At 47.8% G+C, this 13,880-nt stretch overlaps 4 protein-coding genes across 4 annotated transcripts; 1 reads left to right on the plus strand and 3 right to left on the minus strand.

The window, feature by feature from the left end:
- Window positions 1-1,154: 1,154 nt before the first annotated feature.
- Window positions 1,155-3,587, plus strand: MAA_03639 (meiosis protein MEI2; the record flags this gene model as incomplete). The annotated part of the gene is made up of 9 exons (XM_007821637.2): window positions 1,155-1,415; window positions 1,718-1,984; window positions 2,018-2,554; window positions 2,601-2,722; window positions 2,795-2,825; window positions 2,944-2,989; window positions 3,074-3,207; window positions 3,268-3,382; window positions 3,439-3,587. The coding sequence occupies 9 exons, from the start codon at window positions 1,155-1,157 to the stop codon at window positions 3,585-3,587; spliced, it is 1,662 nt and encodes a 553-aa protein (XP_007819828.2).
- Window positions 3,588-4,058: 471 nt separating this feature from the next.
- Window positions 4,059-6,671, minus strand: MAA_03638 (Sad1/UNC-lik; the record flags this gene model as incomplete). The annotated part of the gene is made up of 1 exon (XM_007821636.1): window positions 4,059-6,671. The coding sequence occupies one exon, from the start codon at window positions 6,669-6,671 to the stop codon at window positions 4,059-4,061; it is 2,613 nt and encodes an 870-aa protein (XP_007819827.1).
- A 906-nt stretch (window positions 6,672-7,577) lies between these two features.
- Window positions 7,578-10,807, minus strand: MAA_03637 (RNA polymerase III transcription initiation factor complex; the record flags this gene model as incomplete). Its single annotated transcript, XM_007821635.2, has 6 exons — window positions 7,578-7,978; window positions 8,042-8,377; window positions 8,429-8,656; window positions 8,746-9,586; window positions 9,649-10,711; window positions 10,785-10,807. The coding sequence occupies 6 exons, from the start codon at window positions 10,805-10,807 to the stop codon at window positions 7,578-7,580; spliced, it is 2,892 nt and encodes a 963-aa protein (XP_007819826.2).
- Window positions 10,808-11,639: 832 nt separating this feature from the next.
- Window positions 11,640-13,595, minus strand: MAA_03636 (protein VTS1; the record flags this gene model as incomplete). The annotated part of the gene is made up of 3 exons (XM_007821634.2): window positions 11,640-11,665; window positions 11,726-13,027; window positions 13,085-13,595. The coding sequence occupies 3 exons, from the start codon at window positions 13,593-13,595 to the stop codon at window positions 11,640-11,642; spliced, it is 1,839 nt and encodes a 612-aa protein (XP_007819825.2).
- Between the last annotated feature and the right edge of the window lie 285 nt (window positions 13,596-13,880).

A 13,880-nucleotide genomic window follows, 5' to 3' on the forward strand; every position in this document is an offset into this window, starting at 1 on the left:
GGTGTTACGGAGCACGAGTACTTCTGGCTTTATCTTATCCAACCAGGACCCCACCTCATCGGCAGTGGTTTGGGACAGCCGCTTGCCCCATTGTTCCAGCTGGCTTGGTGTCAAGGCTCGATCTAATTCGACGTTGTCATTAATTCGACTACAAGCAGAGGTGGCCACTTAGAGTTGAGGTTGAGGCCAGGCTCTTATTCCTTTGAAACAGGCCCAACTTTCTGTCTAAATGTTTCTCAGTAGTATAATATTTCCAATATTAGGAGTACCGAAAAGAACACAGTCTCTGCACAGCATCTTTCAAGAATCAGAAAGCAAAACGAGCTGGCAATAGGTGCAGGCTGCTGTTGCCAAAATGTTGGCATCGACAAACTGCAACGCCTTCTATGACCGAAAAGAAGAGATCTACAACCTAAGTATAGGTTAGGATCAATTTATTCATGCCACCAGTCTATACGGGAGTCAGGACTACGTGAGGCATCTTTGGCATCACTTTTGATGCGGATAGCCCTTACAGCCGAAACAGTACGTATTACCTACCTCAGCAGTATTGGGGAACGAGACGATCTGCCGGATGGTGACCCATGAAGACAAGGTTTTGCTCACTACCAAGTGATATGTTGGACTCGCAATGAATGCGGCGTGAGGTGACCGTCGTGGCAGATTGATGCCGAGGGGAAGGAAGGACCCGAGTGGCCTGCCTGGAAACCAAACGAATGTAATGAAGGTCCCAGGCTCTGGACAGTCGAGGCAGGTGCCACTGTCTTGCTTACTACCCATTTCTTCTATGGCCACTTTTATCCCGAATCACACTTTTCAATTCCGCTTTCCCTCCTCTTGAGCCACTTTCGAGGTTGTTGTCCACGAGTTTCCTTCGATTTCCTGCACTCTATCTGTACAGGACGATAGACAGCACTTGGTATTCCCTGTGCGAGAGACTAGTGCTATATTTTTTCTACATGTCGTCCGTCATGACTCTACAGCATGACAACACATCCTCCTCTCCCCGTTCTTCAAGTGGGATTGAAGAATCACTGAAAGGGACACCAGATACGCGTTTGACAACGATTTCACCAGAAGGGAAAAAAACGCAAATCACTAGCTTCCTTCATGTTCTTCCGTTCTCCAATTCAGCCGCCACATCACCAGTGACCATGGGACCAGGTGACAAGAAGTTCGGTCCTGGCATTGGGCAGGAGAGGGATCCATTTGTGACTCCTCGCCATAGAATCAGCACAAGATTGTCACCGACTGCTTCAACTTTCAATCCTTTCACTAACGTCAACAGTCTCGGCGAAGCTAGTAAATCCAATCCAGTTGCAACCGCACTCAGCACTGAGCTAGGGCTATCCCGGTACCTTCTCATTGCATCAGATACCCATTTGGAGGCTGAAGAAGTCAGTATTTGGTTAGACGTATGTTCAAAGCCCGCTTAAGCCGCCTAGTGCCTCAATTTTAAGCTGATATGACTCGGCGTTAGGACCTCGACTTGCATGGACGGCGGTTTCATGGACAAAGGAGTATTGATACGGAAAACGGAAAAGTCTACGTGCACTTTAGAGACATACGGGACGCTTGCTCCACGCTCGCGACTACTTTGATATCTAGGAAAAGCTGGAAAGTTGAATATTGTGGTTCTCTTGGCGGACATCGGGTAGGAATCTTTTCTCCTGTCCCTCCCTATGCGGATTCCTCGAGGTTAATGGTCTATTTGTAGCAAAATCCTGGCTCGGAAACTGAATCTCCGGTTTTGAACACTGGTCAGATTCTTCTGGTAGCTACCATCTCCCCCAGTATCAGCCTTGATGTTGGCCAGGTATTCGACATTGCACAGAACTTTCTCCATTCGTACGGACGTTTATTTGCCTTCATCAAAATTCCAAATCCGTCAAAAACTCCTTCCTTTAGAGCCATTGCGGAATTTTGCGACATATCTCATGCCACAAAAGTGATAGCCAACTGCGCTCATGTTACCACACCTGAGGTATGCTCCCCTATACTGTTATATAATCTGCAGAAAATACTGATGAACCCAAAGGGAGTGCATCTGGTGATTTCAGCATACGAAACTAACAGTAATTTTGTGTCGCCCCCAAAGCAAACGCAAAATGTTACCGGGGCAAACACACAAAACAATGCTCAGCACCAGCATATGCACATTGGCTCGGCCTCGCGGTCTGTTGTGCCGATAGAAGGGCGAGTGAGCCACCCGTTCACTATGTACCCTTTGATGGTTCAGTCGCCATTTGTTGCAAATGTACCATATATTCTGGACTCTCTCCCGCCGGGAAGTAGTCAAGGCTCTGTATCGCCGATCACTACCCTGGCTCCGTCCTTTCCAGTGCTGGGCCCCTTGTACCATGCACCTCCATCGCCAGCCCTGACTGTTCAAAGCAATTATAGTCCATCAAGGGCAGTGGCCGGGTTTTTTCGATCTGACGGCCGCAGACAAAACGCAGCCCGGGTTACTAGATCCCCATACAATAACTCTACCAACCACCACAATTACGTCGATATCAACCGGATTCGAGATGGCATTGACGTTCGCACTACGGTACGTATGAATACGTTATTTATGACGCGGGGGCTAATGGGCGAAGATAATGCTCCGAAACATTCCCAATAAAGTGGATCAGGCTATGCTGAAGAGGATCATAGACGAGTCTAGTTGGGGCAAGTACGACTTCATGTACTTACGCATTGATTTTGCGAATGACTGCAAGTAAGTTCACATTTGAGTTCTGATGGGTCTTTGCATTTGCATAAATAACATAGTGCTAAAATTGCTTCTTAGTGTTGGCTACGCATTCATTAATTTTGTTGATGTAGGTGGGAGCTCCGTAACGAGAAATGCTCATGCTAAACTGAAGCTAGCCATTAGATATTATTGATGTTAGTGCTCAAACAGTGGAGGCAATTGGCGATAGCTAACTGAGAACAAAGTTTGTGGAGGCCAGAGGCAATCAGAGATGGCATGTTTTCCTGCATCGTTAACATGACTATTAACTAACGTGCCATACACAGGAACTGCTTTAAAAGTGACAAGATTGCAGAGATATCATACGCAAGTTAGTATCTGCCCGTCCTGTCTCCTTCAGAAGCAAAGTGCTCACAGATGGTTATGCAGCCATCCAAGGCAAAGACTGCTTAGTCCAAAAGTTCAGGAACAGCTCCGTCATGCTTGAGGCTCCGCATTATCGCCCAAAGGTAATATGAAAATTTCCACACCAGAGCAGGGAGTTCGTATACGACGCTGAATGACCGCAGCTCTACTTTACTTGCAATGGCCCTTGTCCTGAGTTGGCAGGCCAGGAAGAACCATTCCCGGATCCGGACAACCAATCTAAAATGAAGAGGAGCTGCGAGAATGCAGAGCATGTTGGTAAGTTTGTGGAGAATAGAGTAGGCGATCTATATATGTACCTTACTCATCTATAGGTCTCTTCACGCCTAATGCCGGCCAGCACTATCGCGACGAGCAGCGGCGCAGACGATCTCAGTATGACCGTGGAACTAGGCTTGCCGCCCTCGAGGAATATGACTACGAAGCTGCAATTCAAAATATGTACACCATTACACCACATTGACAATCTGGTGTTGGCAGGTTCCAGTTACAGGACGGATGAATGCTCACTGGGGCTATTGTATCGCACACTCAATCTCAAATCAAAACACTTGCAAGGATTTGAAAAAATATGCGTTTGCTTGTCATGATATTCGCTCCTTTGTTTTTATAATAATTCATGTAAATAAGTCGAAGTTTTATTGGGAAATCGCTCTCCTCTTTTCACAAAAAGGCAAGCGAAGACAAAACTAGGAAGATCGCGACAAAGCTGGGCGTAATGCACACACCAAAAGCCCATGCTGAACAGAAGCATATTGGGAATAGACAACTTTCATTATTCATTGCCACCTTGTATTATTTTGAGGGATGTCGGATCACAAAATTGATGCTGTCTAGTTGCTTGTGCTTTCTGACTAGATGTAGATCTATTACACTAAGACTACATATTTCTAATTGTACCTTTGCTGTTAAATATTGAGGACTGTGAGATGATCTACTCTTCATCTAATGAGCGAGGGTGTTCCGGTAGTGAGGGCAGAGGCTTTCGAGAGCTGATGTGTGACGTCCCTCCCAGGCGGCGACGAAGAGTATGATTTGACCCAGTCGCAGAATTGGGGTCACTTGATAACGACATTTCGCCTAGCAGATTGGGAGTAGGCGGTGGCGAGAGACGTTGAAACGCAGAACATTCGCTTTTTGGTTCATCTGTGCCCTGGAACGACACTGCTTCCAATGGTAATGCCTCAGCCGAAGTGTCACTACGGGCCTCGTCAGGATAAAGCATTTGCACCTGACATGAAGGATCAGGTGGCTGAAACGATGATTGGCCTTCTCTATGGTGCCTCTTACTTAATTGGTATGAAGATTGTCGCGGTGTTGCTGGAGAAGTTGGTGTTGCACAAGGTGAGTTGGAGGGTTGATCGAGCAACGGCGCTAGAGATGGAAGTGAAACCCCTCTTGAAAATATAATGAGAAAGAGGCATGATAACAGGATTATGGCCTGAATGATAGCCATTCGCTTTTGGAATACCACCTCATCCGCAAGAAGGTTGAGTCTTGAACTAAGGGCCATCATATCTCTCTCTGAACGATCTCTTTGGCTCTCTAAAGCTAGAACCGTAGATTGCCATATTTGGTCGTATTGCTCGCGAACAGTATGGAGCTCGGCCAATACTGTTTTGTTCAATTCATCTAGAAAGTAATTTATTTTTGCATGTTGCCTCTGCTCTCTCGATTGCAATGCTTCCTGGATATGTTTAGATTGATCCTCAACATACTTCATGGAAAGAGTTAGATTCGACTCGACATGCTGGAGTCGTTTTGTGATAGCGTTGAAAAAGCCCTCTTGCATTGTCGGAGACGCAGCTGATGCACCTGTAGTCCCACTGCTTCGTGGTTTACCGTTCTGACCACTCGATGCCGATAACTTAGCTGTTGGGGTTGCGGCATTGTTTTCGCGGTCGATCGTCGTTGTGTTAACATTTAAAGCAGCTCCATTAAGAGCCCCAGTGTGATTGCGCAAGCGGTCATCCTGTGATGTAGGCATGATGGTTGAATAATTTATGGACCCTGTGGCCAAAATGGATTTTGCCTGTGCAATCGATGAATTACCAGAATTTTCCGGAGATGCGGAACGAGCCTGTGATACGTCACTCGAGACCAGATCTGATTCTTGCGATGTCCCAAGGCTAACCGACGACAACTTCGGATCCCTGGTTGGAGGGTTGGCTCCTGCTGAAGATGGTGCTGGGCAGGTAGCGTCCATGTTTGTGAAGATGTCCAGGGCGTAACTCAAGCTCCTGGCACTGGTACCATTCGATGCCGTTATGTGCACATTAGTATCTCTCGATGCAGCCGCGTCAGCTACATGATTTTCGTCTTGGTGGGAATCGGCTCCAGCGGATTCATCACCATCAATCAATGCCTCCTCGTCCCGGCCACCCTCGCTATCTTTCCACGAATCGAGCATGCGGGATCCATGAATTCGTAGTAGCGAAACAGGACAATAATATTCATTACCAAAATGGGTCAAGAACTCAATCCTGACATATTTGGCCCAGATTTGTGGATTTTGAACCAAGAAGGGTTGAATATCGCGAGAGTTTCGCGCCTCAAACGTCCCGAGCTCACGCCATTTATCCATCTTGACAGGATATCGGTCGCTTACACTGACGCGAAAATGTCGTACCATGCTTGAAAAGAACTCGAAATTGGCCAAAACGACCGTGTCTACCGAAATGTCGTCGCTAAGCTCGACGATGACATATTTTGAAGCGGCGTCACACTCTAGAAGCATGTACGTGTCCTTGTTTTCGACCAAGATCGCTCTGGCATTCTTAGCTCCAGGCGAAGTCTTTAATATAGTCGCACCGGCATCAAAAGACGAGTAAGAAAATCGCTCTTTGCAAGTTTTACCCGCATCCTTGCTCAGATGCACAGTAGCTGCTTTTCCTTCCTCATATAGCAACGCATCGGCGGGGGCGGGCTGCTCATCAACACCGTCACCGCGGGTGGATCTGGGAGACGTAAGCTTCTGGTGGTCTCCATTGCCATAATCTTCAAAGTTGAGGGATATTTCACCCTCTTCCCCGAGACCGGCGTGACCGGATTCCGGAGAGTATCTGTCATCAGTGTTGTGCTCGCTCGGTCTTCGAGACCGCAGGTCCTGAGGGTCTTGCCCAGCCCGCCGGAGCATCATTTCCTTCCAGTCCTCGAATGACATAAACGTCGTCGCCGCTGGTTCCGTGGCCTGCACTTCGGTGGCATTATGATCTAATGTCGGCGTCGGAGGCCATGATGGCTGGTTGTCGGTTCCATGATCTGACCCATCGTCTCTTCCATGTTGCGAGACTGCAGATGCAGTAGACGTAGGAGCTGGACTTCTCCAGGAGCTTGTGAGGCATGACTGGGGCAAGGCATGTGTGATGTAGTTGATCGTCCTCGCCTCGCAGACTTCAAGCGTGCTTCGTGGGTCGACAGACAGAGGAACGCTATTAGTGATATTGGCTCCTCGAGGGGTATGGGGCTCATTAATGGCGTTGGCTGTCTTAAAAGTGAGGAGGATGGTTGCGGCTAAGCCTCGAGCGAAAAGCGCGGCGCGTACCATAGTGATGCGTATTTATGAGCGCCGTCCATCATCTGGCGTCCTTCAGCAACTCGGTTGATGTTGAGGAAGATGGTGTGAACCGATCGGCGAGTCGTCGGTAGTGGAACTCAGACATGCAAGCCACTAAATTGACACACAACATACATACTAAGTACCAGGGTACTACGTACTCATACCCGTGCGTGACAAAACCGGAAATAGCTCCACCCTTTCCACTTGCACAATATCATGTCGCCTCTAATGTTAGGGTCGGTGCTTATTGTGATTTTGTGTTATTATGCCCCTCCGGGGGACTGGATATCTTTCTAACACTTTTCTAAGTACGCGCCCTTGGTCCACTCTGCAGCGGCTGGTCGGATGCATTGACCGAGTTAGATCCATCCTAGGTTCCTTGCTCTTGATAAAATAATAATAGAGAAGGAGTAGTCACACCAGACTGTCCCTATGCAACAATCGGCGCCTCATGAATAATGAATGGCAGTAAACGTGCCCGTCCAGCTGCTCTTCCAGCTGCTGCATTGATGTGATGCGTATAAGATAAATTTGCACTAGGTATCTCGACGATAGTCTCAATAAAATGATCTGTTAACAGGAGTCAGTGATAGATGCGTGTAGAGAACAATGTGAAACCTGGGGTTAATGAGACAGTAAGATGTGAATTTGTGACGGACATGCTGAGAAACAATTGCAAGTAGGCAGGGAAATTGGCGGAAGGCGGAAAACAGCAGAGTTGGAGTTTATAGCACCCTCTTTATTCATGACCGTCCTCCAACGACTTGTAATCATTGAGTTAGTCACTCTTTTTTACCAATTTCGTGTGGACAGGTAGCGTTATATGCGGTGTGATTCATTTAGGGACCAGAGGTCTCGCACTTAAAGAGTGCTCCTCGCATTCTGACAAAAGCTTTAGAGTTTCAAATTGTTTCTCAGTACCGATAAGGCAACATCATTGTTTCCAACAGTCAGAAGTGAGATAAGTGTGTTCGCCAAAATGAGAGCTGAGAGATCCCTGGAGCCTCCTCCATTTTTACATATATCTAGAGCCATGGCATAATAAGCTGAGCTCAGATAACCGATTCCAAGCAGCTGGAAAAGGCGACCCATATTATAATAACGTTCAGCCAATGCGTAGTCATCGCCATTAGTATGTTGTCGAGCATACAGCGACAAAAATGACTGGCCTTGCAAAATCAGATACTGACGATTGCTCGACTGTCTCTTCAACCCATAGTGCACATAGGCTAGCCCGAGACTAAGATTTATCATGGCATTAGTGGGATCCAGTGAGCGTGCCCGAAGGAAGTAACCTGCGGTAGTCAAAATTAGCCTCATCGTCTGTCCGCACCTCTTCCCTTAAGAATCATGCATACCCAATGAGTAAGAATAACTAGTAGAAGTAAAAAGAATATGACCATAGAGCATCAAAAGGCATATGTCGATGTCCAAACTAGTAAGATCACCTGCCTCTTCGTTCTCCCCCGTGCCTCCCCGGCGCACAGCCGCAGCCTCATGGCTGACATCAATGGCTTTTATTTGGCGCAAAATATACTTTTGCGCTGGTCCTGATGTATACCAAGACGCAGGTGACTGACAAAGCATCGATAGCAAGGAGAATATTCGATAAGAATCGGTGGTTGCCCCATCGCGCATCAAATGCCGCGCAATTGCCACACACCGTTCTTCGTCGTTGGTGTAGATTGCACATACTTGCTCTGGTCAGCGTTGGGTATTCCACTACAGGCTGAACATAACCTTACCGCTCCATGCCACATGAATGATGAATCCGTGCTTTGAAGATTGGAAAACGGTGGAGTCTTTGGCGGCTTGACAAACTTGGTACGCTTCTTGTCGCCGATGAGCAATTGCTAAACCAATAGCATAGTCGAGAAATAAATCCAACCAATCATCGAATGAAATGCCTTGATGGGTTGCAAGACTAGGAATAGCCGATGTGTGGCTAGATTGCTCAGATGGTGGAGCGATTGCTTCAATGGTTATTGTGTTAACATAAATTTACATAAACAAATTAATAGAATGACTGGCTCAAACACATTGTTCGTGTTCGGTCACTTACAACGTGTCAATCTTTGGTACATTTGGGAGAGTTCGGTCTCTGGCTGGTTTGCGCTTGACTTATGCAATAAAACTTTCGACCCAAGAAAGCGCAAATAGTTGTCCCAACTGTAGAATCGCTTCAGAGACCTGAAGTCATCGACTAGTTCCTTGGAAGATGCCATCCAATCAGGTATTAACTCCTTATGACCTTCTGAAATGCGTTGTTTTAAATCCCGTACAATGGCATACTGTTGAGAAAGTTTGAGAGCACGTATTTGTTCGTCTTCTTGACGTCTGTCAGGGCCCGCGAGCTTTTTTGACCGATGTCTTCTAGGAATGGCTGGCCGCCTGGTTCCATTACCTATCAGATTTGATCTGTCTGCGTTATCACCCCCTTGAAACCGTCTCTGTAAGTCTCGTTGCTTACGGCTGGCGGAGGGTCGGATTCGGACCTTGCCTATGTCAGCATCATTGATGAAATGATCCTGGTCTTGGACTCCACGAAGAGCCAAAGCTTCAGCCGCCAATATCAAAGCTTCCTCATCCTCTCGAGCTTTCTCATACATATTTGCGAGTTCAATGCGAGCATCTATGTTGTCTTCGTCGGCATCTAGTGCGGCCAATAGGTACTCCTCAGCCATTGCAGACTCTCCAGTATCCAGGTAGCATCGTCCCAGCTGCAATAAGACCGCAGCGTCAGGGTCCCCAGGCATAGAGCGCAACAGTTCAAAGTACCGGATTGCTCTTGATGCTTGGCTATTTTTGCCCAATTCCACACCCAGGTCGTATATCAAGAACGTAAAGTCGTCAGCAAAAGCTGTGGTGGATGGATCGTCCGGATCCAAGTGATCCAAGTGTTTCTGATACCTTAATTAACAACATTGATAGGAACCAGAAATCATGAAGGGGGTGGTATGCCTACCATGGCCTCTGAATAATCACCGTTCCTAAGTCGATATGTCGCCAGTCGGACGCGGAGGTCTAAAGGCAGGGACTGTCCAAACTGTGTCGAGTTGGTGCCAAGATGAGAGAATTCTGGAACGGATACACGCCGATTGTCTAGTATATCCCATTCTCTGTCGTCATCTCGCCAGTTGTCCCAAAACGTTTCGGCAGAGCGCCCAAGCAGCCATCTTGAAAGTCGTTTCAACTCTGAAATCGCTTCTTGAACTCTCTCCACCTGGGCAAGGAGTCCCACATAGATTCCAACATCGTGCCAGAGCATATCTTGAGCTTCATGCTGCATTTCTCTCATTGCATGGTCAAAATAATGTCGATACGCATTTATGGCGGAGGGCATCAAAGTTGCTGCGTTTTTCGAGTCGATACATGCCTCAGCAAGTTTCCGTATGGTGTCAAGATCGTATGGACGTCGTTTGAGAACAGTATTATACTCCGTGATGGCAGCAGAAAGATGGCCTTGTCTATGACATACATCAGCTTTACTGAGACGAGCTTCAATATTTGTAGGATCTGCTCTAAGAGCTGCCGAATAGCAGAGTCGAGCGGTGTGCAGATTTCCGGGCTCATCATCTTCACCAGTAATGGAATCCAATGCAAACGAGGCGCATCTAAGCCACCCCGATACATCCTTTGGCCGAAGATGAGCTGCATACACCATTGCTGATAAAGCTCTGTCTATTTCACCGCGCTCTCTGAAAATTGAAGCGAGAGCCGTCCAAGCTTGATGTGTTTCCGCGTTGATCCTGATGACCTCGAAGGCAAGGTCCATGGCTTGTTCATAATCACCACTTAAAAATGCCTGATTAACTTTAGAGAGCCTGGCTGTGATGTCGCCTCTCGGCTTCGCTGCCTTACGCGGGCCTCGCAGCCCTCTGCCCCTGGATGTACCACGCGATAGTTTGGGAACATCTGATGTTCCTCTCTGTGACGCGAGGAATTCTCTGACGGATTCATCAAACTTCGCGATATCTCCTTGAAGCTCCTCAAGGTCAGAATCTGCGTCTGACACCTCATCGAGGATCCTTGGTCACATTAGTTAGTCAAACAATAGTATTGAGTAGGTTGCTGAGTAAGAAGTCAAATGCTGTAGTTTACCTCGGAGGCGGACTATTCTCCATGGCTTTCGTAGAGGGAAACTTTTTGCGAGTCGTAGATCATGTTTCTACTTCCTTCCCACTTCCCCAACCGATCCCACGACCTCGAGGAAAATGAGTGGTACTGAGTACGGCCCACTAAACAAGCTTGGTTTCTAGTGAATAACAAGGCAAGCAAGTATGAGTCCTTCAAGCTATTATCAGCTGAACTGTAGGTCCGTTATATACCATAAGAGATGGTCCGTAAGGCCGAGGGCGCATAAAACCAGTGGCAGCCTAGTCTTGCTGGGGTTGTTGATTGTTTGTTTGCAAGGTATTAATTATTTATCCCATACACGACCAGTTTCGTGTATGGATGTACGTATTCGTGCGACACGGTGGGTCTCCCCAAAGCCACACTTATTAGTCAGCACAATCTTCAGAAGTTGGAATAGCTCGCGGACATAGTTGTTGTAGAATCCATCAGGACTTGCAGAGGTCCAGCCAGATATAGTTACTATTACTGCCTTCCTATCTAACTAGGTACCTAGGTAGGTTGGTAGGTGAGTACTGATCTCGAGAACCAAAAGATTACATGGATTGATCAGCACTTCACTATTGTCTAGTCTCTAGGTTGCTGATACGAGTACACAAATTCATTCGATGAATGCCCTTTGTATCAGGTGCCTGAAAAGCAAAATCACAACGCCAGTCAATATTGAGCAAGAATAACAACATATATTCACTGTGTGCCATCGCCCTTGCGCGGGAAAATAATGCCAATTCTAGTTCGTTTATTGGATAGATTTGCAATTATAACCATATTTATCATGTCACAACTTGCCCGTAAGCAGCATTGATCTAAGAATTTGCATTCTCATAGCCTGCCTTCGGCTTTTGCTTCTGCATTTTGCGTCAGATCACCGCAATCGTTCAGTCATCACTGGGGGATGAAATACATACCTTTAACTTGCTCAAAGACCTTGAGCATCTTTCTTCGTGCACCTAGTGCATTGACGCCTCGTTCCTCTAGCGCCTTATCATCGAGTTCAATCAATTCTGTCCATTTCATGTCTCTTAGGTTTTCTGTGTATTTATGCAAACGAAGGCTACGGAGCCAACTTGGAATGTCCTGCAGTAGCGTCGGATCGGCCGGATCTTCTGGTGCCTTGGAACTACCCCGTCGACCTCTAGGTGAACGACCCCGTACTATATCGGAATGATCTGACAAGTAGCCTTCGTGACCGGTCATACCTAGCTGACCTAAACTTACGGCTGGAATACCAGTGCCCAACAGGCCAGACGAGCCATCGTAGGCGCTCAAAAAACCGTTGTGTTGTGGTGAAGTAAAATGCGGCACAGGTCCCAACGTCTGATGCATCGCTAAACCAGGAGAGCTAGGGCGGGATCTTTGCCCTCCAAGCCCGATACTCTGTTGTGCTTGCATGGCCAGCACTTGCTCAGGGCTCAAAACCTGACCGTGCTCATTGATCATCACTACATTGGTACCCGGCAGGTTTACAGCCTGGCTGGAAGGTGACACCTGAGCGTGGGCGCTACCGGGCGCATCGTTAGATCTGGCACGGCGGTATTTGCGTACGTCATCCAAGGCAATACGATTGTTGACGGTTGAGAGTGCAGCAAGTTTCATGACAGTGGCATTTGCCATCATGTCGGCTTGCTTGCCACCGGTAGTAGCCGCATTGAACGTCGGCGCCATTGGAGTATTCACCATGGATGCCCAATTTCCGCTACCCGACTGATATGGGGATAATAAAGGCAGATCAGAGGGATTCTTCTCGGGAGCATTAAGTGTGGTGCTTTGTATAGTAGAACCACCAGCCATCTGTGGCCGTGGGGACCTAAGGCCCCCCGAAGGCGGTGGCTGCACGAACTGGCCCATTGGCACCTGTGATGTATTTCCTTTGGCAGTTGACGGCTCAGTTACAGCGCCGGCACCCCATGGGGAAGCTGGGTTCAGCGCGCTAGCATCACGGGCTTCTTGTCCACCCGAGATCGACACGCGGGTATCGATGGCGGCGGAGTTGCGATTCGAGGATGGAGGATTTCCGGTTTGCTGTGTGAATTTTGCTTTCTCTGTTGCTATCGCTGCCGCAGCGTCAGGAAACATAGCATTAATGGTCGAGGGGTCAAGGCCGGAGTTTCGCTTAGCGGAAGCTATAGTTGAGTTTCGGGAAAAGGAGTTGCGGGCCGAATCAACATTTAACTTGTTCATAGCATCGCTGAGGCGATTGGACATTGGGTCTGCAATCATTAGAGACCGAGGCCAGATTTCCGGAGGTTGGCAAAGCGGCAACGTACCTTTGTCAAAATTTGCAGGAGACAAGACACCTGACATAGGGTGGTTTTTCCCCATCTGTTGAAGCACCTGAATGAAGAAGCGAATCTGTACTTGAGTGGTTTGTTGTAAGAGAGCGTACAAGGCGGCAGTCCGCTCCGCCTCGCTCAAGACCCGAAACCACTGCTCTATAGCACTCAACTCATCCTTGAAGTCCTGGTCTAAGGTTGCAGCGGCCATTTCTTCCAAAGTTGTCTCATATTGGTCAATATCGGCAATCCATTGCTGTGCGATTTTATCTTGAGAGTCGTTTTCCGCGTTCCCTTGGCCATGCCCTTGCTGAGCCTGGCCGTAGAAATCGGAGGAAGGCCGAATACGACTGACAGAAGATGAACCTGTGAGGACAGTCATGTCGGCAGAGGCTCGAAGGGAGCTTCCTGAGCCAATTGCCCTGGCCGATGGTGGGCGTAGCGTCGAGGTACTATTCGCCTCTGGGGTACTATTTCGATTTCCAATGATGTTATTACCAGACATGTTGAGAACTATTGGGTCGTCGAGTATAAGCCTTGAAGATGAAACGAGCCGGCGTGAATATCAGGCTTGGATCAGGGTCGGGGAGAGAAGCTTGCGTAGACTCCTGCAGTGACCGGCTGACCTCAAAGGAGTTTAGACAAGAAAGAACGAGCAGGCTACTGCATGTTCCAGCAGAAGAAACACAGGTCGAGCTAAAGATCTGTTACTTTCATTTCTTCAAGAGGATGCCCAGGGACGGTTGAGTTGATCAGATGGGCAAACCCTTTTGTTTGGGTTGGGCCAGGA

This window comes from Metarhizium robertsii (genome assembly GCF_000187425.2).
Source record: "Metarhizium robertsii ARSEF 23 chromosome Unknown MAA_Scf_3, whole genome shotgun sequence".
NCBI classification, from domain to species: domain Eukaryota; kingdom Fungi; phylum Ascomycota; class Sordariomycetes; order Hypocreales; family Clavicipitaceae; genus Metarhizium; species Metarhizium robertsii.